The 24,438-nt window shown below is 41.9% G+C and overlaps 1 protein-coding gene across 10 annotated transcripts in view; it reads left to right on the top strand.

The window, feature by feature from the left end:
- Positions 1 to 6,225: 6,225 nt before the first annotated feature.
- The window catches only part of ubtf (upstream binding transcription factor), a 56,066-nt gene continuing 37,853 nt past the window's right edge, over positions 6,226 to 24,438 (top strand). Inside the window, exons 1-5 of one of the 10 annotated variants that reach the window (XM_067969017.1) lie at positions 6,226 to 6,858; positions 8,628 to 8,733; positions 15,655 to 15,827; positions 18,482 to 18,565; positions 24,201 to 24,356. In XM_067969017.1, the coding sequence (XP_067825118.1) occupies positions 8,679 to 8,733; positions 15,655 to 15,827; positions 18,482 to 18,565; positions 24,201 to 24,356 (468 nt within the window). In that variant the 5' untranslated portion in view covers positions 6,226 to 6,858; positions 8,628 to 8,678. Of the gene's footprint in view, positions 6,859 to 7,069; positions 7,222 to 7,313; positions 7,396 to 8,610; positions 8,734 to 15,654; positions 15,828 to 18,481; positions 18,566 to 24,200; positions 24,357 to 24,438 lie in introns of those variants that run through there. The other 9 variants (XM_067969016.1, XM_067969014.1, XM_067969011.1 and 6 more) reach the window with 9 other exon arrangements.

Raw genomic sequence — 24,438 nt, 5'->3', positions numbered from 1 at the left:
AGACGGGACTTCATCTCCACGAGGACTGTGCGGTGGTCACTCCTACCAATACTGTCATGGACAGATGCATTTGCGACAGGTAGATTGGTGAGGACGAGGTCAAGTAAGTTTTTCCCTCATGTTGGTTCGCTCACCACCTGCCGCAGGCCCAGTCTAGCAGCTATGTCCTTCAGGACTCGGCCAGCTCGGTCAGTAGTGGTGCTACCGAGCCACTCTTGGTGATGGACATTGAAGTCCCCCACCCAGAGTACATTCTGTGCCTTGCTACCCTCAGTGCTTCCTCCAAGTGGTGCTCAACATGGAGGAGGACTGATTCATCAGCTGAGGGAGGACGGTAGGTGGTAATCAGCAGGAGGTTTCCTTGCCCATGTTTGACCTGATGCCATGAGATTTCATGGGGTCCAGAGTCAATGTTGAGGACTCCCAGGGCCACTCCCTCCTGACTGTATATCACTGTACCGCCACCTCTGGTGGGTCTGTCCTGCCGGTGGGACAGGACATACCCAGGGATGGTGATGGAAGAGTCTGGGACGTTGGCTGAAAGATATGATTCTGTAAGTATGGCTATGTCAGGCTGTTGCTTGACTAGTCTGTGGGACAGCTCTCCCAATTTTGGCACAAGTCTCCAGATGTTAGTAAGGAGGACCTTGCAGGGTCGACTGGGCTTGGTGTTTTGCCGTTGTCGTGTCCGGTGCCTAGTGGTCCGTCCGGTTTTATTCTTATTATGACTTTTCGTAGCGAGATTTTACAACTGAGTGGCTTGCTAGGCCATTTCAGAGGGCAATTAAGAATCAACCACATTGCTGTGGGTCTGGAGTCACATATAGGCCAGACCGGGTAAGGGCGGCAGGTTTCCTTCCCTAAAGGACATTAGTGAACCAGATGGGTTTTTACGACAATCCGGTAGTTTTATGGCCATCATTACTGATACTAGTATTTTAATTCCAGATTTTTATTTTAATTAATTAATTGAATTTAAATTCGCCAGCTGCCGTGGCGGGATTTGAACTCATGACTCTGGATTTTAGGCCAGGCCTCTGGATTACTAGCCCAGTAACATAACCACTATGCTACCGTACCCGGAAAAAAAAACCACCACCACCTTCTCAAAGCAACTAGGAATGGGTAATAAATGTGGCCATGTCACTGTTCCTGCATCTCGTGAACAAATATAAGAAAACGCAGAATTTGACTTATTCAGTCATTATAAATCAGCGGTCCTGATAATACATTGCATGTTATATGGCAAAATAGCCCTGGTTATAAAATGATGTATTCTCCCAGCTACCATGAGCATTGTCACAGATGATCAACTGGCATATGGCCTGCTGTGTTGCTCATGGTAATTCAGATTATATGTTGTTTTAGAAAGTCAAGAGTGTTCTATATTGTCAAATGCACAATGCAGGAAGAAAGAACTTGCATTTACAGTAACTTTCTCATTCTCAGGATATTCCAAAGTACCTCTGAAGTGTAGTCAATTTTGTAATGTAGGCAAATGCGGCAACCAATTTGCACACAGCAAGGTTCCACAAACAGCAATGAAATAAATGACCAAATAATCTGTGTTTGTGGTGTTGGTTCAGGGATAAATATTGGCCAGGACATCAGGAGAACTCTCCTGCTTTTCTTTGAATAATGCAATGGGATCTTCTACATCTACCTGAGGGGACAGATGGATGGGCACCACAGGGACTGGAGTGCATAGTCAATCAAGACAATGGCATTTTGGTTTAATTGGTGTGATTGGATGTGTCAAGGAGAAAAATAAATCTTTTTTTTGGTAGCACCTTAGTGGGTTTCTGTCATGGGTTTTTCATGGGTTTTACTCAAAGAGTGAGAGGACAGATGGGGGGCTCAGTTTAATGTTGCATCCAAAAAATGGCACCTCTGACAGTGTAGGACTCTCTCAATAATACACTGAAGTGTCAGGTGAGATTATTTGCTCAAATCTCTGGTTAGTTAGTTAAAGTCGCCTGAGCCTATAGTGGCACATGAACCAAACCATTTCTTCCATTGCTGTCCGTCCAAAGCAAGATATTTGACTCCATGTGAGTATCATCTTGCCTTATATCCAGCAGGTTGTGGTTCTCCACACTTGATGTTTATATTTGCAGACTTGTCTTGTCCCTGGGTTGTTTCCATAATGAAAGGCATTTTATGTGGATAGGTCATTAGCCTGATTCACAACTCCCTACCAGGAGGACTTAGTGCGGCTCCTGCTTTTAACCTGGCTGACTTGGGTGGCCATACCAGGAATTATACAGCCACCAGCAAAGCCTTCAGGGCTTTTAGGAGCATACAAATCTTCCCAGCACTTCAAAGTGCAGTCCCTAGGGACAGTCAAGTCTCTGGACTGAGGCTTGAACCAATGACCTTCTAACTCAGAGGCAAGAGTGCTACCACGGAGCTAAAGCTGGCATTTAATATACTATTCCACTAAGGCCTCAAAGTATAATTGCTGTTAAGGAAACATAGGCTGGGAGTCAATTTGCTGTTTGATCAGGTTATTTTACAGATTGTAATGTGTTTGTCAGTTTCAGAGAGCAGCTCAGAATTACCCAATATATTTAAGATTGTTTCACATCTGTAACATCTGAGTGCAATGGATTACCATTTTAATATAGTAATATATCGGGCTAGATTTTTTGACCATTCATAGTCAGTGGTCAGAAAATCTAACCCATATATACGTAACAAACCAAATGTAACCCCACTATTCAAGAAAGGAGGGAGAGAGAAAACAGGTAACTATAGGCCACTTAGCCTGACATCAGTAGTAGGGAAAATGCTAGAATCTATTATTAAGGACATAGTAACAGAGCACTTAGAAAATCATATGATTAGGCAGAGCCAACGCAGTTTTATGAAAAGGAAATCGTGTTTGACCAATCTATTAGAGTTTTTTTGAGGATGTAACTAGCAGGGTATAAAAGGGGGAAAACCAGTGGATGTCGTATATTTGGATTTTCAAAAGGCATTCGATTAGGTGCCACACAAGAGGTTGTTATACAAGATTAGGGCTCATGGGATTGGGGGTAATATATAAGCATGGATTGAGGATTGGTTAACAGAAAACAGAGAGTAGGAATAAACAGGTCATTTTCAGGTTGTTACTAGTGGGGTGCTGCAAGGAGCAGTGCTTGGGGCTCAGCTGTTTACAATCTATATCAATGACTTAGATGAGGGGACTGAGTGAAATGTATCTAAGTTTGCTGATGATACAAAGCTAGGTGGGAAAGCAAGCTGTGAGAAGGACACAAAGAGGCTGCAAAGTGAGTGGGCGAGAAGGTGACGATGGAATAAAACCTTGGGAAATGTGAAATTATCCACCTTGGTAGGAAGACTAGAAAAGTAGAATATTTTTTTAAAAGGTGAGAGACTAAGAAATATTGGTATTCAGAGGGATTTGGGTGTCACAGAAAGTTAATATGCAGGTACAACAAGCAATTAGGAAGGCAAATGGTATGTCAGCCTTTATTGCAAAGGGGTTGTAGTATAAGAGTAAGGTGGTTATGCTGTAATTATATGGGGCTCTGGTGAGACCACACCTGGAGTACTGTGTACAGCTTTGGTCTCCTTACCTAAGGAAGGATATGCTTGTCTTAGAGGGGGTGCAACAAAGGTTCACTAGATTGTTTCCTGGGATGAGTGTGTTGTTCTATGAGGAGAAATTGAGTAAAATATGTCTATACTCTCTGGAGTTTAGAAGAATGAGAGGTGATCTTATTGAAATGTTTAAATTCTTAAAGGGCTCATCAGAGTAGATGGTGACAGGCTGTTTCCCCTGGCTGGAAAGTCTAGAACTAGGGGATATAGTCTCAAGATAAGAGGTCAGCCATTTAGGACTGAAATTAGGAAAAATCTCTTCACTGAGGGTTGTGAATCTTTGGAATTGACTGAGCATCTACCCCAGAGGGCTGTAGATGCTCAGTCATTGAGCATATTCAAGACTGCAATCGATAGATTTTTGGACACCAAGGGAATAAGGGGGATAGGGCAGGAAAGTTGAATTGGAGATCAGCTATGATCTTATTGAATGGTGGAGCAGGCTGGAGGGGGCCTTGTGGCCTACTCCTGCTCCTATTTCTTATATTAGCAAATCTCCAATGATATTGCTCTCAGATAGTATGGGGTTTGGAACATGGTTGGAATGTTTAGCTGCATTCCTGGCCTGTCCTTTTAAAACCATTACTCAAGTGGTCCCTGTGGGAAAGTTGTTTAAATAGGCAAACCCCAGTAATTGTGGCTGCTTGTAAACTTCTGCGGTCAATCAGAGTGCAATTTAATGGATAATAAAATTTCTGGCCCCTGCCAGAAGAACTCATTTTGAAATGATTGTCTTTCTTCCTTTTTTTTTTAAAATGACAGATGCAAAACAAAGTGTGACACTTGAAATGTGATATCTAGAGTATGTCAGACACTTACTAGATGCAAAGTTAAGTGCCTTAATCAATAGTCCCATTTACTGCATATATTCTAAGTACTATTTTAACACTTGCTATATTTAACAAAAACTTTGATAAAAGATTAAGTGTGCAGATTAGGAAGATTATTCACACACTATGCCATGGAGTGGCAGCACCAACATACCATGCCATGGAGTGATATACATGCATTTCTCCAAATGGAAACGCGGTGAAGAGGAGCATAGCAAGTGGGGTGGACACTTCTAGATAGGAATGAGCGTAGATAACTCTTAAGATAAATTATGTTCCTTGTTGTGCAAAATGGATATAATGGAAGCAAAAACCCGCGTTAGGAATTGCTGAAGAAATCTTTATATTACGAAAGCTTTAATACTAAATAACTAATCATTTTGTGCATTCTAATGCTCCACCCTGCTCGGCTTCCTGTCACGGTCAAAACAGAATTGAATGCAACGGAGAGGGTTCAGCGCACAGCAATAAGGCTGACTGTTGGATTTTAAACTCTTAACTGAGGGACTGGTAGAATTTAATTTGTTTTCGTTGGAGAAAAGGCAAAGTTTAGGGTTACGCTACGGAAAAGCTCTCAACACTTCGGATATCAGGCCTTCTGTCCTGCTCGCAATTTGGCCACGGAGAGGGAAAGGCAGATGCAGAGCTGAGGTGGTACCGCACTGGGAAAGGAAATCTGGAGCGCGGGTCGGTCTTTGCTGTTCTTCCCCACCTCTTAGTAGGTGGCAGAAGCCTAGGGGACAGGTTGCGTCTCCGCCTTGTTCAGGGGACCAGGTAGAATGGGAACAGGAAATAAGTTGGTGATATTTTTTTCTAACCACATTTATTGATACGAGTATCATACGGTATTGAAAGGCTATTTTAATATCACAATGAATTTGCTGCCGTTATTCTATTTTATTAAACATATTTTATTAAATAAAATTGTAGCCGTTCAACCATTCTTTAATTACCCTTGGTTGTTGTCTCCAAATCTACACTAACCGCAAGAATTCTGCACCGCAGAAAATGCTGACGACATGGAAAGTGTGCAATTATCAATAAATAATTACATTCTTTTTCACTCGAGCGCTTTAAATCCAGCTCGATTGTTGACATTGCATATTTAATAAACTCATAAGTAAAAACTTGGCTACTGTTCTGTGGTTAAAACGCATTCTTGTGTCAAATACGTACTAGATTATAAGGGGTAGGCTAGCAGTTGAATCCTGCCCACTAACATCACAACAACAGGAGGCACCAAGACTGTGATGGACAGGTGCGCGGAAACTCCTCCGTTCGCAACCAGGCCTGTTTCATGTTTCCCCTCGAACTGGTCTCGCCCTCTGTTCACTATTGCAACACATCTTGCTATGTCGATGTAGTTACAATGTGACACAGGCATCAGTGCGCTGGACCTAGCCTGAAGACTGCCCAACTTGGCAAAAAAAAGATTTCGCCGGGGACGTTACAACTCGACGAATGGAATTTACCCTTTCCATTGCAGCCCGAAATTACCCACGTCTCAATGTCTGGGGTGTCACCACAACCGAGGGACTTTCCTCCTTGCCCTGGGAATCTGCTCCCTTGGTTACTTACAAAGCGAGTGTGCTCGGGGGATTACCATTGCCATTTCTGTGCACTGGCACTGCCCTGGTTAAACTACAGATGAAAAGGGAAGGAGAGTAACCTCCAACTTGAGTGCGGCCAGAATTCCCCTAGCCAGCCCGGAGCTACCGAACTACTTCTTCCCATTGCTCCTTTTAAATTTCCCGCCCCGTGCTGTAGAAATTCATTAATTTATTTCAAGCAATTTTCATCTCGATTGGCTGGACAGGGGATGACGTGCAGGACAACAAAGGTGGAGTTGGAAATTAAATAAAAATGTAGCCAAGAAGAAAGCTGTGGCTCGATGTTATATGTGTAACAGCCGCACTTCACTGCAACTAACTAACTATTCAACACTAGCAATTAGTCCGGGGACAAACAGCACTCTCTGCCCGCTGCTGCTCTCGGGCTAGACTACCGGCTTTCTTATACCTGCAACTTTTCTCAAGAATAACCAACTTCCCCTCAAAACTTTACGGCTTTTATTTTTTTTTGTAGAAGATATTTTGTTGCCTTTTTTTTTCCTTTTAAAAAAAATGTACATTGCTTCTGTCGCTGCTAAATTGCTACTCGGTGGGACATTTCTTGCAGGCAGACGGGCTGAATGCAGCCGGCTGGCAAAGGCAAAGCAAAGCAATCGGAGGAGCGCAGGGGGATGGGGGAAGGAGCTGATCCGGAAAAAGGGGATTGGAGAGGTCGGAAGTATCGCGAAGCATGCCGGCTCTCAACGGGGACTAGAAAGCGTCCACGCCCGGGGCCAGCGCCGTGGATCTGGCGAAGGTTCAGCCCGAGCTCCCCTTGTTGTTTTGCAAGACGCCTAGTCGGAAGGTAGGTAGTCGATTGGAATTTTTTTTTTAAAAAGTGTGTGTAAATAAAAATAACTTAAATGGGGGGAAAAAAATGCAAAGAGATCCGAGTGCATGAAAATTCCCCCCCGAAAGTGGTTAGCGGGGAGAGAGAGAGAGAGAGAGCGGGGGATCGGCACGGGGCTGTGCCGAGACGATTGCGCCGTGGAGCCGCCTCTTGTCGACAGCAGCAGGAAGCTGGTTGGCTCGAGTGGCCGCGCCAGTGCAGGGGCTCGTTGTCTCGGATTCACTCTCTCGGTTCCGGCCCCTTTTGTCTCTCGCTGCTCTCTGCTCCGCTCCCATTTTTATTTTCCACTCTCTTCGACCAGAGTGCGGGGCTCCCGGGCTGGGTGAGTGAGTCTGGCCGCTCGCTAAAATTCGGAGAATATTTTTTTTTACCTCTCTCTCTCTCTCTCTCTCTCCCCATCTCCTTTCTCTGCGGATCTTGTTGTTACAGTCGCTCCTCGTCCTCACTCGGATCGCCCAGATTTTTAATATTTTTTTTAAAAAATTATAAAAAGGTGGTGAGTTTTTTTTAAAACGCTTGTGTTTTTTTTTTAAAATAACAACCCGGTTGATTTTGCTTTTTTTTTAAAAAAAATAATAATTTCTACGCCGGGTTTTTGTGGCGGGGTTTGTGCCGCGCTGTAGCCCGGGTTGCGGCGCTCACATGGCGGATCCGACTCCTTCACCCATTCCGAGCTGCGTTGCCTTCGAGTCCCCCGCAAATCCGATCGGCAATTTGGAACGGAGAAGCGACTATTTACCAAATTCTGGCCAGTTTTTCTTTTGCTTCTAAATTCGCTGCCATTCGGAGGGAGGGAGGGGGGAAAGAGAAAAAAAATTTTGCATTTTTTTTTTTGCGAATTTTTTTTTTTGGATCATTTAAATTCAAAATCTTTATTTTTCCTCCCGGATTCTCGACCGTCGTGGCGGCGACGGTAGCTCCGGTTCGGCTCGGGTTTTCGGACTGCACTGCGCTGGGAGCCCGAGCCCTTGTAACATGGCCGTGCGGATCCGAGCACAGCCGGAACTAGGACGCCATGACTGGGACAAGCTGGGAGCCACGCGTCGGCCCGAGTCTGCGGGGGCTGGAGCCAGGGGGAGGGGGGGTTGGGGAGCGGTGTGTTTGGGGGGGGGGGGGTGGTGGTGGAGAGACTCGGGCGGCTGCTGACCTTGGAGTCCCCCCCCCCGCCTGGTGTTTGGTGCATTGAGGCGGGCGAGGAGTGCAGAGGGAGCCGAGAGGTGGTGGTGGGGGGGGGGGGGAAGAGAGCTTGGCTGGGGCGGATGAGAGAGAGAGACGCTTCTCGCCCTTGCCTTTCGAGACCGTCTCCCATCCCCCCAACCAGAGGAGGAGCTGCCGTCGCTGCTGGCCGGAGTTGAACGCTCGGTTCCCGGGCACTGCTGCAGCACATCAGCCGCCTCCTCCTCCTCCTCCACCAGAGTCTTTGTCCGCTAGCGCAGCCCAGCCCTGCTCCGCTCTTCCCGGGCAGCCCGGACTCAAACTAACTGGGCGGCTTCCCGCAGATTATGCTTCGGCTGGAGCGCAGCTGCTCAGAGTTGTTACTCTCGCTGGGACTGGAGGGAAAGAGGAGGAGGAGGAGAGAAGAAGGAAGAGGAGGGAGAGGAGACGTAAGCACTGGGGGTTTGACTAGAGTAGCATGCGAGAGAGAGACACGCACAGGGGGGATATGGCTGTTGCAGCCCTGATCGTGTGGCACTGCCTAACCTTGTCTCAGTTCCTTCATTAAGGTAGTTGGACGGATTGGAAAGGACAGCAGTGACTAACCCGTTAGAGTGAAGCAGCATGAACGGAGAGACAACCATGGCTGCAACTGTTGAACTGAGCGCTGTAAAAGAAGGTGAGTTGATGTAGGTGAGGTTGTGTGTATTGAGGAGAATCTAGGGAATTTTTGTAATTCTATGAAAATTTAGAGGAACATTTGTGTCGCGTAAGTATTTAGTTACACTCCTATTCAGTCGAACTGAGATTTGTCAATGCCCTTGTATGCAGAACTGCAGTATTTGGACAGCAATTGCTCTTAAGAAGCAATTGTAGAAATTTGCCTGTTATCTTCCACATCGAATCACGACTTCAACCAGGTATCAATGTGTTGATAAAATAAGAGTTGATAATACTTGGGACACGGCTGCCACATTCTGCCATTGTTAGGGGCTACATAAAGGCATGTTTCGACTTATGGACCACCAAGTGGAGAATGTTTATAGAAGTATGGGACAGAGAAAGGGGAATTAAGGACTGAGATTTTTATTTGTAAATTAAATGTTGTAAGAAATGATAAACATATTCCTTTCTCGACTTCATAAATGAGAATCTTATCAAGCTCAAAGTTTTTGTTTTGTTATTCCATCTATTTTTTGATTGGCATCAATCATGTTGCTAATCTCATTCCATGCAATCTAATTTGGTTCTTTCATGGTTTAAATCATAACCATTTATTCAAATCATAACTGCTTATCTTTGTAAGAAATCTGAGATTTTGTAAACTTTAAAAAAAAAACTTCAACCTCAGCTTCTAGTTTCAGAATATTTCCTCACTTTTTTGGGGGCTGAAACTTGTCACTTTTGGTCAGACCACCTCCAGTTTGATCATTCTCCATTTTAGTCAGCGCTCACACCAGAGTTCAAAAATACCTCCTGCAATGGTTGCTTCCAGTGACCGATAACCACAACTGCCCTTGTCATCTAACATCTCCCAATTTTTCCAAGGCGCACAACCTATTACAAAATGTGCCATAGGTTTCATTGCAGACACTGAAGACTGGTTTTGGAAGAAAGGGTAGCGTCATTTGAGATATCACTCCTCTAAGTATTTGCCTCCCAGGCCCTCATTGGACAGGAGAGCTCCAGGTTAAACAAGGAATCAAATACAAGTCATTTGTTGTTTCTGGAATGGACCAAATCCAAAGCACATTTTAAGCCATGCTTTACATTAACTGATGAGGCTGATAGCATTTTGTTTTGGTCAACCAGGTATCTTGATACGAGCAGGACCCCATCATTGCCCTTGAGCCTCCAAACCAAGCTACTGAGAAATCCATACAAGTAGACTTTCTATTTGCCCGAAATGGCAAATTGGGACACAGAATTACCCAGATTAAGAGTTTAGACACAGATTTTCAAGAGCCAAGAGTCATAGACCACAAGTGTGTAGGGTTACTAACCAGCTAAAATCATGCAGTGTACCAGACCACTGGTAAGCTTCCCGCTGCTTGACCAGTTACCACCACTTGTTAAATCATTGACTTGCAAGGTTGGATTGCTTCCAATGCCAGGCATATCACTTTGGAGCCATGTTGATCCCAAAAGGAGATTCAATTTTCATTCTCTCTTTCAATCTTACACCTCCAGGAGGAAAGTCACTAGCTGATAATTAGACAAGAGTGGGCTTGAGCCCTAAATAGGAGGACAGCAGGCACCAAGAGTTCCTCATGAGCAACATGGTGAGCAGTATAATTCACCATAACTGTGTCCAGTTCATTGGTATCATCCTCCTGATCACAGCATGGACCTCCTCCACATAGCACCAAACCATAGTCCACCAATCAGGTGTGGAACTTCAGCAGAAGCTGCTGCTTGACCCGAAGGCTTATACATCATGCCCTGAAATTTCAAATTGTCAGTGTTCTAGTATTCTTGGTGTAAAGCCAGATAACAGTACTCACTGTATTCAGGTTCTAAGGCTGTTTTCAGTTTTTGTTGACTAGCTAGGGTGGACGACGTCCTTTTGGCCATGAAGAAAGACCTTTCAGCTGAATCTGTAACAGGTGAATTAATGTTATTCCATGTACTGCTGGTGTATAGAAAATCTCCATACAGGGCAGGACTCTTGTGCTCTCAGGAAAAAAAGAATACATGAAATTGGAAGAGATTATGTGCTAGGACATGGTGTTAAGTTCATCCAAAAACTTAATGTGAATTTAGCTCCTGGTGACATCAGGCATGACCATATACAAACCATCTCCATTTGATGCCCATATGGGGGTATGGATTGCAGGCCAGGTGACCTTACTCAACAGTGACCGATGGTTTCAGATTTTCTTCATGGGGAAATCTCGCTCTGGCGAACAAGTGGAGGTCATGCTGGAAAGTTTTCTAAAACACCCAAGGTAATTTCTTCCTGCCACACATGATCTGTTAGTTTTTCAGTGAGGAAAAGCAAAGTTCCTTTTGCAACAGCAGAAGTTACACCTGTGGCTTTGAGAATTAGACAGGGAGACCAACCTTGTTTAAAGAAGTGCTCCCTGCTTTCCTGCAATGTCTGATTGTTGCCATCCCCCTCATTCTGAATGAGAACATCAATGCATTGGCTGGCTAGGTGAAGAAAACTTTGGGAAGGTTATTCACTTTCACTTATTAGTCTAATCAAAAATAAATAGGTATGAAAATCACCACAGGAATTCAGGGGAATAACTTTCATGGAACAGGAATGCTTGTCCCAAGATAGATTGAGGCATAAATGTTTGCTTAGTCAGGTTTTAGGAAAAGCTAAAGGAACATAAGGACATTCAAGGGAGTTAAGTTGAGAGAATTCATATATATCAGTAAAGAGGTTGGAAGGGAAATAGTACCATTTTTGTGCATTACAGACCATTAGATGGTGGCGATGAGATAGAGGTGGAGATCTGAAGATATTTCAGAAAGATATGCAAGAAGAACAGGGCAATAATATTGGATGAATTTAACTATTTGAGGATAGACTGGGATAAATGTAAAGCATGAAATCAAAGTGGCAAACACTTTAGAATGCATTCAGAAGTTTCCTAGATCATTATGTTTCTAGTTTAAGAGAAGAAACGTTGCTTGATTCATTTCTGGGAAGTGAAGTTGCAAAATAATTTATGTGAGGGTAGGAGAACATTTGGGAAATAGTGGCTACAACATAGTTATGTTCAATGTAGGAAAAGGATAATTAAGAGTCAAAGATGGACTGGAAAAAGGTAAAGTTCGAAAAGGGATTTGGCTCAAATTAACTGGGTAGGAAAGTTAGCAAGGAGGTTGACAGACCAGCAGTGGTAAATCTTGAAATGTGAGATGTATAAGAGTACAAAATATATTTGTATAAGGTGAAAAGGTGGTGTAATAGATTATAGTATTCATAGGTAAACAGAGATTAAAACTAGGATGAAACTTAAAAAGGCTAACAATACTAAAGATAATTATAAGAGATATAAAAAGTATAGTGGAGAGTTGAAAATGGAGACCAGAAGGGCTAAAAGAGAATATGACTAGCTGACATAAAAGGAAATAGTACGGGCTTTTATAAGCATATAAAAAGTAAAGTAGTTGCGAGGCTGAGATCACTGGGATCTGATTGCGGAACTCTGGTGGAGATTTTAAATATTTTGTATTGGTTTGGGAACATCAATATACTAGAGGAGGAAATAGAAAAATTGATAGAGCTGGCTGCAGAAAAGGAATTGGTTCTGAACAAAAATAGTAGGTGGATAAGTCTCTGGGCCCTGATTGCATTCACCCTAGACTGTGGAGGGGGAAGAAAGTCAAAGAGGAGATTGCTGAGGCTCTGATTTTTCAGTCCTCAAATATGTAAATCATGCCATGGGACTGGAGAAAAGCTGAAATAACCCTTGTTCAAGAAGGGAGAGAAGGACAAAATAGGTGATTATAGACCAGTTAATCTAAGGCTAAATTGCATATTTTGAGTAAGCATTTAGAATCAAGGATACCAGCATGAATTTGTAAGTTGTGTTTGACAAATAAGTTTTTTGAAGAAGTGATTGGTTGGATCGATAAAGTATATGTAGTGTATATGGAATTTGCAGAAGGCATTTGATTGTGTCTTGAGGCATGTTAGAAAAATTCTGGCATATTATTGTTGGTTGGGCAAGAAGCAAAGATAGGGTAAATGGGTGTTGCTCGGGTTAGAGAAGGGTTGGTAATGGTCTACTCCGGGGTTAGCGCTGGGTCCACTTTTGTTCTCGTTAGATATAGATGTTTTGGACTCAAGTATAGGGAACACCATCTCAAAATTTGCTGATATGCAAATAGGAGGTTTGACAAGCAGTGAGAAGAGCTGTAAAAGATTTCAAGAATACATGAACAGGTTTGCAGAATGGGCAAATTGTTGGAAGATGCAATTTAATGTAGGTAATATATTTTGGGAGGAAAAACAAGGAATGGCCATCTATATTCAATGGAAAGAAGCTTTAGTGGATGTACAGACGGATCCAGGGGGTGCGGGTAGATAAAGCTATAAAATAGAGGACATTTTAGATTTTATAATTGGGGCATGCAGTGGAAGAGTAAATATTGGTTAGGCCACAGTTAGAGCTCTAGGCAGCTTTTGGCACCCATTATTGAAAGGACATTAAAGCCGTAGTACAGCATAAATTCACCTGGATGATGCCAGGGATGGGAAGCTCTAGATGAGAGTCTGGAGATACTGGGACTATTTCTATTGGTGTAATAAAGGTTTTTAATTTATGTAGGGTTTTGATGAGTGACTAGGAAAGGACTTATTTCTCTGGGGAGTTAGTGACGAGGGGTTATCAATTTAAAATTATCATTGAGTGAGGAGAGAGGTTAGGAGAATCTTTTTTTACGCAGAAGATTGTTGAGGCATGGAATGCTTTGCCACGGAGTGGTTGAGGTAAAGGCCATTGCATGTTTTAAAGGGGGAGGGGGAAATATTTGCCTGAAGTGGTAGCCTTTTTCTGATTTTCATGTTTAGTTATATCTGGATAATTGGCAGTCAGAGGTTGAGTGTACCAGGAAGATTGGGATTTCCTTATCAAATATGAAAAACTCCAACTAGAAACCCTACAAGGTCTTGTTTCCATAGATGCTTACTGCAGGCGTAGACCATTATGAGATTGTGGTGCTCTGAGATCTTCCCCAGTGACCTGGGATTATAACTAACCACAAGACTGATCTTGTAAGATGATCTTGAGACAAATATGCTAAACTTTACCTTGTCCTGGTGATCATTTTCTTCCTGTTACAGCTGTTACATGCATTGTGTAAACAGGCTTGAGTTTGAAGAGGCATGGCTAGTACTGCTCTCATAAGAGTAAGTTGATTGCCAGAAAGTGTAAGTGGAACACCAGAGAGGATCTGAACAGACATAACCACAATAAATTTTATAAGAACGAGTTACATAAGAAGGACTTGGTCTTGGCTGTCATTGCAGTATACCTTGCAGCTTTAGTATCAGTGTTGCCAGAACCTCATTATCTTTTCTATTCAGCAACCTACAGAGGTGTGTAGAATGTCGTGACAAACACCTTGAGCAAAGTCAAGGCCTAAGCACATGTGTCTGACTCAGATGATCTTTGACAAGTGGGATTACCTGTATATGGTTCTTGAATAACCTTAACAGGACACAAGGCTGTTGAGCATTTCTTCCAACAGTCTGAATTATCGATCCTATGATTTTTAAGGGAGGAGATGAGAAGTTTTAAGCCATTTCCTCTCATTTCCAGCATAGTTTACAAGACTTAAGTGGAAAAGACAAAAATAATTCTTTGACTCCATATTAGCTAAGGTATACTTGTTTTTTTGAGCAGACTTGAAAAAAGTCTATAGGCTGCTCCCCTCCTCACTCTCTCCAGAAAATTCCTACAAAGGTTCCATTTGACATCTTTGCTGTTGAGGACCGTTTGAACCTTACATGATTTCTTCCTTTCATTATAGATATCTAACTAGATTGTCAGAAGAATTCCACTTTGAAAGCTTACATTATAAAGTGGATGCACTATTTTGAGAGAGATGGCCACATCCAATGTATTAAGCTGAAAAAAAATTCTTGAGCTTTGTTTCCGGAAATCTGTGCTGAAATGTTATTTCTTTGCATGCTTTCTCCAGAGTGTTATTTTGTTGATCTATGATAGAGAGTGCACGAAGAAGCCAAGGCCATGTGCAAACCATGGGAGCTTGATTTATTTTGTGTTGCTTTTCTTTCTATTCCCATTAACTCCTGCTCTCACCCAATACTTTTTGAATACTCGGCAGCAGGGCTGAGGCAATTGGTACTATTAGCCTGGCTGAGATCAGCTAATTCAGCACAGAATGGGAATTGAACCTGGCACCTTTCTGATTCATTTCCTATTTAAGGAGTCCATAGTTTAAGATCACAAATAAATTGGATAACTGGTACATTAGATCACAAGAGGTTATATTCATTCTCTTGAAGCCAGTGTTCAAATATTTTTCACTTACCATTGCAAGCTTACGAAGTGGAAGCTTTCTTGATGCTAATAAGATGTGTACAACTGACCAACTTTTGAATAATTGAGATTTACGATTTTTCTTGTACTTGGTTATTTGTGAATGACTCGGACTGTCCTAACACATTCTTGCATGACTACAATGAGGCACTAAACAAAAAGGTTTCTCTTGATACTGTCTGCAAGGCAGGTTGAGAGGAGAGACACTTTGCTTTTTTTTGTGCTCAACATTTGCTTGTTGGTACAGCCACCTCTGTATCTCTGTACTGTCGCCATACTGTTTTGGTGCTGGTGTCATGGGGTTCCCTGATAGCAAATTTAGGAGGCAGAGTTCTGCATCTTGGGAACGGGTCCTCCTGTGCAATGTGATTGTTTAAGTGAGGGTTGCTATTGTCAACAGCCATGCACTGACACTTAGATTCAGTACATCTGCCTTTCCTGCCTACTAATGTACAATTGTTCAGTTTAAAGCTGTACTGGTAGGTACCAGTGTTTAATTAAAAAATGTTTTTGAAATTGCTGTATTAATGAGCTCACTCCAATCCGTGCAGAAGTTGATTTATTTTTCCCTGCAGATTGGCCAAAAGAGGACCTCCTGGGCCTGCTGGACAGCATGAGGAGTATCGTTCCTTCTAATGATGTGATGAAGTTTAAAACGTCTGAGTCGCACATGGACTGGAACAAGGTGACATTCGCCCATTATACAGCAGAGATGTGCAAACAGAAGTGGATGGAGATCTCGCATGAAGTAAGAGACAATGTCTTTAGTGTTTAGCAGCTGCACCCAGCAGTAGGTTTTTCCTTTAAACTGTTACCCTGATGTTAAAAGTGTCCTCTTTTGGAATACTGATGAGTTTCACTCTAATAGTCTGTGCTCCAACTTTGGAGCAGGCTATTGGTTAGATAACATTTTATTCATTTGTTTAACTTCCACATACAAATTGGCAGCTGCCTAAATGGGCAGAAACCATGTGACAATTCCATGTGACAGTTTTTCAATAGTGTACATCCTCAAAATCGAAGTGTAAGTTGGATGACAGTTTATTCGATTTACTGCTTAATGAGTTGGAGCTGTTATCCAGGCATAAGTTGCTCACTTCTGCACTCCTGATGCATATCAGGAAACTGCACAATGCCAGACCTTGATTTTCCGTCCAAATTTGAGGTCTGGGGTTGCACGGTTTCCCGATGTGTGTTCCCAGCATGCATCAGAAGAGTAGAAGCAGGAAATTTACTCCTTGATCTCTAACACCTGGACAATAATGATCATTGTATAATTTGATTTCAGCTGCTGAGGTAACAGTACTGCTGATTTAATATTAGATAATCCATTGAATGCTGTTTACCTTCATTTCTAAATGAGTGAATAAAATTCCTGCATAGATGGATATTAGGAAAAAATGAGATCACGTGGAATTACTGGGTAAACAGCTGGTTGAAATAAAATAAACAGGGTTGTTAACGGCTGGTGAGCATGATTGGGTTTAGGTTACAATTCAAGTTCTACAGGGCCTGGGGTCTGTTACTTTTCATTTGTGATCTAAAGGATGGCTTAAGCAATGGGATTTTAAAATTTGATGGTGCAGAACTGTGGGTTTTGTAATTTAATTTTTAAAAATCAATACATTGCAGGTTGGTTTTCATAAGTTGGATTAAATGGCATCTGCCATTCATTGGCCCATTAATATGGGCAAATATGGTGTCATGCATATGGGATTAGGAAACTCCAGGCATGCCTATATCGTGCAGGGATGCCTGTTCAAAGAAACAGATCCTTAAGGATAGTAATTGCTTGTTTATCAATGGTGCACAAGTAGTATGAAATAACTATTGATAAAGCAGATAGAGTTTCAGGTTGCACTATTGGGGTCATTGAATACAAAATGAAGAATATTATACTTGGATACATTATAGCCTGCACATGAAGTATTGTATTCACTTTTAGTTGGTAAAGGGTAGAGTCTGAAGAGGGTGCAGAGGAAGACCACTGGATAATACCAAATCTTAGAGTACCTAATTTTGAAGATGGGCTTTGACAGTCAGGGTTATTTACTTTGGAGAAGCACAGGTTTGGAGAGGATGTTTTCAAAATGAAGGGAGTGGGTGAAGTCTGATTAAATATGTTTCAAATGGATAGTGATGGTAGGACTTTATCATGCCTATAAAATCCACAGGCGGGGTTAGATGCCAGGACATATTTACAGAGAATCGTTAACCTTCCGAATAAACTTCCCAGATGTGGTACAGGTGGAGTTGCTATAGTCCTGAGATAAGAGGACTTGGCCAGTTATTGTGGGTAGGTTAGGTTGTTGGATCATGGGTAACAACGATCTTCCTCTATTGCTTCAGGAGGTATGAGTGGAGCCGTAGAATAATATTGAGTTGGCCCAGTGTCATGGACTCTGAAAAATTAACAAAGTGCCATCATTTTTTTTGACAAATAATAAACACCTAATCATACAAATTAAATCAGAATACAATTATCCTCATCAGCTATGGACTCCAGTCTCTCCGGTGCCCACCAGTCGCGGAAAACCTCAAATCTGCCGGCAGACACCATGTGCTCCCTCTCCAGGGTCATCCAGGAGTGGAGGAACCCGGGGAAGAGAAGCAGACAGTCAGAGCGACCGTCCGTCCCCCACGGGCCACATCTATCCTGGACCTGTAGATGCTCACCTTAGCTAGGCCCAGGAGCAAACCCCAGAGGAAGTCCTCCGACATGTGTCCACCCCGCCCCTGGCCAAAACTGGTTGGCCAAAGATCAGGAGCGTGGGAGTGAAGTGCAGCCAGAACTTGAGCAGCCCCTTTAAATAGTGTTTGCTTTGGACAGAGAGGAATTTCCTAGAGTTTTCATGAATTGGATACTGTTTTCTTTTGCCTGCCCTAATATGAGGGACAGTGTGTGAAGTTGCACCCTACAATAGACTGGGTGACCTTGATGGGCTGAGAGTCTTTTCTCTATATATTGTGGGTGTGTTGTTTTCCCTCTTTGGTCTAATTGCATTAACTGAGTACCTTTTGGCCTCCTCCCAAAAACAACTGAGGTGCAGTTCCAGAGTGAGATCTTGTATGTGAAGGACTGAGTGGAAACCACATGGCTTGTGTGGCCATCAGGCTGTTAACTCTTAAATGGGCAAATCACCAATGTTGTCTCCCATTTGAGTGATATCTATTTGTGTGAGGAGCTTGAACTGCATTCAAAGAACCACCTTTCTGACAAAAGGTCATCGACCTGAAACGTTAATGCTGTTTCTTTCTCCACAGAGACTGCCTGACTTGCTGAGTATTTCCAGCATTTTCTGTTTTTATTTCAGATTTCCAGCATCCGCAGTATTCTGCTTTTGTTCAAGTGCATAGGGTTTTTTTTACTTCTTCGCTGTTAAATTTTAAATTTGTGTTTAGGTGAGAAAGTTCCGCACTTTATCGGAACTGATCGTGGATGCACAGGAACATGTAAGGAATCCATATAAAGGCAAAAAACTCAAGGTGAGCATTCAGTCTGAGGAAACAAACCTGAATTCTTGTTATCGTTGAGTTTTTTGCGGGTTGGGAGGGAAGACAAGAATGCGGGACACCAATAAAATTTGCTTTGTAAACAACCATGTGATCATTTTTTAATTCTGTTTGTGTTCATAATATTTTGGAGGGAGGAGGTGCGTGAAATGTATTTATTGCTGTTTCAGTAGTGTCATGGCTATGAAATCCAAGCAGTTCATTGAGGCTTTTTGTAATTGTTTTGGTTTACCATGTACTGTTAAAGGCTGCTGATTCAGCCCTTTGAGAAAGCTAGCTTCTCCACCATTAGAGGGAGCTTTGTGGAGTGATGAATAGACAAAAGTATTTTGCATTCACCTTGAGTCGCACCAACTAAACATGTATCCATTTGTTTCCTGCGCTCTGGTATTGAGATCCACAAAGGTAAGGTCTTCACATCCCCCCCCGACTCCAAACCCGGTTGTGTTTTTTTTAAAACATCCTTGCAAGGAAATGGAAGCAATCAGATGATATTCAGATAACTAAACCTGAAGGAAACAAATGGGAAATACTGCATTTTTTGCAGCCTTGGTTCCTTTAGGATAGTTGTCTGACTGTTTCTCATGATGCAGAAGATTCTGACCATACCTTTTTGAAGCGCTCTCATTGTCTTGGGGATTTAAAAACCAGGCTGGAATGGCTCTTTGTGCACCTTGCAAGTCACTCAATTCAAGTACACACGTGCTGTGTAATTTATTTCAGGTATGGGTCCGGCAACTTATTGAACCGACAGTTACTTAAAATCTACCTGGCTCCGGTCCTATTATCAGCCTGAGGAGGGTTCTATTCTTAGACTTTGATCTAGGGTCTTCGTAGGGAAGACAGTCTATCGGCAAAGAGTTAGTTAGGGGGAAATAATGCTTATGCTTTTGAACTATTTTCTGCTATTTGTGCTAGCAAAATTTAACTGCTGTAAAAATATTTTCTTATTGCTACTAGTGGCTTGTTCTTAGTCATTTGTTCTATTACTGTTTCATAAATTTGATAGTTAAGGCCCAAAAAGGTCTGTTGTGTTCTGACACTTTTGAAGATGAGGATCCTGTAGATGTCCATGATAAAACCAGTGACTGAAGTAACCTTAAAAAAAAAAGGATTGTCTGTTCATTATTTCTATTGCACTATGATCATTTATCTAACATCCGGGCTACTGAATACAGGGAGCATGGACTCACCGCTGAGAGTAATAAGAATAGTGTCAAAAAGATCTAGAGTAAAAAGGGCAAGAGACATCCAAAAACATAATGTCCCTTTTATATTCAGGAGCTGCCTTAATGTCTCCAAGATAAAGTGTAAACCTCTAGATAGGAATTTAATAAATGTAATTGCCCAGGCAATGACTAAACCATTTCCTCTTAATAAAAATGTGACAACCATTCTATGTTTGTGCACTGGATTTTTTTTCACTAGTCACTCTTGTAAGCACTCCTTACATCCCCTATGATCCAATGTGCACCCTTTCCTTCCCAATATCTAGGTAAATGACTGTGGGATCGTAACACAGCACCCTTACTCTGTACACTGGCCACTGGAATGTATTATGTGATTGTACCCTTGTCAAAATCAGACTAATTACTCTACCAAACCAAACCCACAGGCTTTTGAACCAAAAAAATTGTTTTATTTGCACAAGGCAGATGTATAACATAAAATATACATTTCTCTACATTCTTTGATATATTAAAAACAATAAAGACCCCACTTGCTTTCTCTCTAAACATAGATTTTAATATAGAGACCCACTTCTTATTATGTAGTACAGGCTACTATTTGAAATCCAGCTCAGCTAACTGCTGGCTTTAGAACTTTTAAGACATTACAGCCTTGTAATTATTGGTTGTGCGGTTCACATACTGATTCAACCTGGTTATAGACTAGCTCCCACTATGACAACTCTGACCCTAAACTGCCTGTCAAAGTGGATTCCAGCCAATTAATGACCCTAACCATTTTTCAAAGGTCACAGACTAAGCTGTCAATCAAAGCCTCGACCCCTAAGTGGTGACATGGGGCAACCCTCCACAGCCATTCTAAACAAAAGCAGTGGACAACTGCATCTCCATTGAATGTAGGCATCAGTATATTGAATGTAGACAGTCTGAGAATGGTGTAAGTTGCTGGACATTGAATGCAATAACTGAAGCCAATTGACACCTTGGTCCTTCCATTGTCCTCAGCCTTATCAATTCATACTTATGAAGAAGATGGCACCTGCTTATCTGAAACTGAACTAATGTGTTTTTCTTTTGAGAAAAAGGAGACCTTGGGTATTAAACCCTTAACTACTATTTCTAGCAATAAAGAATACAAGTTTATAAATTGAAAAGAGAAATATATTTTTGTCACTGGTCCAATTTGCAAATGTCTGTCTGCAAATCTTACTAATAGGGATCAGAAATGAACATTCTGCAGAGTTGCAAGAGTAGTGTTGATTTTTTTTCATAGTTGTAAACATTCGTCTTTAATGAAACCACTTCTTTAATCCATGGCAAAATGTACATCCCCTTGTTTCTCCACTTGTGACGTGTTCCCATGATGTGGCTGCTGTTGCCCTTCTCAGTGATAGAGGACGGTGAGCTGAGAGGTACTGCTGAAGTAAGATTGGTGAGTTGCTGCAATACATCCTGTAGGTAGTATGTACTGCAGCCAAATTGTGCCTATGGTGGATGAGGTGGATATTGAGTCTAATGGTATTAATCAAGCAGACCAAGTGTTCTGGATGGTGATGTTGGGTTGCACCTTTCTGGGCAACTAGTTAGTATTCCATTACACTCGCAACTCTAACCTTGTAGATGATGGAACAGCTTTGAGGGGTCAGGAGGTGAGCCATTCGTCACAGAATACCAATCCACTGCTCTGCTCCTTTAGCTACACTGTTGCTATTGCTTGAATAATTAAGCTTCTAGGGAACAGTGACTGTTTCCCCCTCCACCCTACACGCAAGATGTTGGCGATGGGGGAGCTGATGAAGGACCTGGGAAGGGTGGTTTGTTGGAAATGGTCATTACCTGGCATTTGCATGGTGTGAATGTTACCTGGCACTTGTCAGCCCAGGCTTTGGATGTTCACGTGAAAGTCAGATGGGAAAAGGATAAATGAGTGAATCGAGTAATTTGTACTCCGAATGGTGAACTTTTAAACTGAGTCAATTACACTAGTGACTTGAATGAGTCTTTGTCTGGAAATGACATAATTAGAAAAAAATCTTTTTCTGGAAGGTGGGGGTTGAAGTCTGTCTGTCTCCCTCTATTTTTCCTTTCCAGGGGTGGGGGAAGAAGAATTGTAACTTTTTATTGAGCTATGTTTCTAGTTTGGCTGTCATGCTACAAATTCATAATACTGCCAACAGTCCTCACTCTTTACTGGGATCAGTGGATCTGGATGTGGAATATCTAATCTAATGTGCCAACTGGGGCCAGATGCAAATCGCAACATTTTTACCTTGTAAAGCATTGGGATTCTAGTCTGCTTCAAATAATTGAGATCATTGTTCTGTGGTATAACCACAAATTGCAACAGAGAAACTGATTTTGACTTACTAAGCTGTCAGCCTGCAGTCTTGAGTGCTTCAAAGGCTAAACACAATTGAGAAGTACATTAGCACGTGCTCTGCATATCAGCTGTGGCTACTTTTTTAACTGAATGCCAGGGGGTATACACAGTTTCTAAATTATTTGCAATTTCTCTCTCCATCTCCTGCCAGTCTTGTTTTGCTAAACAATTTAAATAGTCACCTTCATACATTATGGGGAAGGAAGAGAGGAGTTATAAAAGATATACCTCATACTGACCTGCTGAACCAGCAATGGATTCCGATATCATTTGTATTCATTTTTATTGTACTGCAAGAAACATTGTCTAGATACAACAGTTGGAAACATTTGTGTGTTTTAATAGATCAAAGTTATATATAAAATTGCAACATGGATCCTGATCAGGTTAAAACATTCCCGTGATATTTATAGTAAAAGTGCACTGCATGGCACTAATTACAGCTTAAAATTCATCAGCCCATCAATATATTTACTTGTTGTTTAATCGTTATCTATAATATGGGTCCTCTGTATCTGCTTCGTCCATTTGTCCGTAATACTTATTAAAAAAAACACTTTTTTAAAAAAAAATTGCAGATAGGAGAACTGGGTGTTGTGGTGAGTTCACTTCCAACCCAGTTGGACAGGATGAAAGCTTCCTTTTAACTGCTTGCTGTAAGGTCCTGTATGAAATGATTTTGGGCACTCTCAACCTAGTCGTCCCACAAACTAATAGTAGCCCTGCTAAGTCCTAGTGAGCATGGGTTCCCAGCTAAAAACTGCTCTCATTTGTTTTGTTTTAAATAGGCAGTCTCAATTGAAGAAGGCAATAGGATGGTGGGTATGGGAAATGGGGTGTGGGGGGGTGGGGTAGGGGGGAGAGAGAGTTGCATTAGTGCAAGAAGGGGATGTTCTTCTGAAATGGTGGCTCAAAAACCTTTTTTGGAATAGTTAAGTGGGATATTTACCCTGCATCTAATTGTGTTGTGCTAAATCTGAACGGGAAGTGCTTTCTGCCTTCAACCTGAATCCATTCTTCAGCACTAACAGCCCTCACCACAAGCTCAGTTTTTCTCCTCCCCCGCCCCCCAACACACACACATGTCAAAATTGTAGTTTTTTAAACTTTGCAATTGCTGTAGGACCAATTACTCAACGATTTAAGCAGATTGGGCAGTTTTTTGGAGATTCTACCTATTGGTAGCAGCCATTTAATTGCAAGCCTCCTTTAAACCTTAGAAGCAAAATCCCATTACATCTAGGTTTTCTAGCATCATAACAAAGCATTGGAAAGGAAAACAAGTAATGGGAATATACACTCAATGCAATGATGAACAGCTCACGTAGAGGTTCAAATATATAATTCCTTGAAAAAGTGTATGTAGATAAAGCCAAGAAGCCCAGCAGCATTTGGGTTTTATAAATAGGGGCATAGAAACCTAGAGCAAAAACTTAATCATAAATTTGTGCAATGAGGTGGGATCATCAAATTAAAATTATTACAGTGAGGAGAGAGGTAAGGAGAAATTTCTTTATGCAGAGGGTTGCTAAAGGATGGAATACTTTGCTACAGGGAGTAGTTGAGGCAGATGCCATTGCATCTTTTAAGGGAAAAGTCAATCAATATTTGAAGCAGAAGAAAATACAGGGCTATGGGGAGAGCGCAGTTAAGTGGAAGTAGTTTATGGATTACTTTCGCAAAGGCCCATTGCAAAAGTAATCCAAGCCTCTTTCTGTGCTTTAAACCTCAGGTTCTGACACCAAAATTCCAACTATAGTGCACGAAAGACCATAAGTGGAAAGGTTTATGGCAGCTTTGTAAATAATTAGTGAGTTTTAATCAGACCATCTTAATATGAAAGGAATAAAAATGATGATGCCTTGCTGAATGTTCTTAGATTTTTGAGATGATAAAACTGCTGCATGAACTGCTAAGAATGTTATACTGCTGCATTTCTGGTGTCATTTTTGTAGTAAAAGCATTTTCTGATTATGTGGTGGCTGCTGGGGCTATGCTGTAGTGCTGATATGAAGGAGCTGTCTTTCATTATTTACAGAAACATCCCGATTTTCCCAAGAAGCCCCTCACACCTTATTTTCGATTCTTTATGGAGAAAAGAGCAAAATATGCAAAGCTTCATCCTGAAATGAGTAACTTGGATCTGACCAAAATTCTCTCCAAGAAATACAAGGAGCTGCCAGAGAAGAAAAAGGTTAGTTTCTGTGTCCGTGCTGGTGCTTAAATTGGAGAGGGGGCTTCAATTATGTAGATGCTAAGGGTAGGAATGTAAAACA

The sequence above is a fragment of the Heptranchias perlo genome, chromosome 30 (assembly GCF_035084215.1).
Source record: "Heptranchias perlo isolate sHepPer1 chromosome 30, sHepPer1.hap1, whole genome shotgun sequence".
Classification (NCBI taxonomy): Eukaryota; Metazoa; Chordata; class Chondrichthyes; order Hexanchiformes; family Hexanchidae; genus Heptranchias; species Heptranchias perlo.
This window is presented reverse-complemented; position numbering and strand designations above follow the sequence as displayed.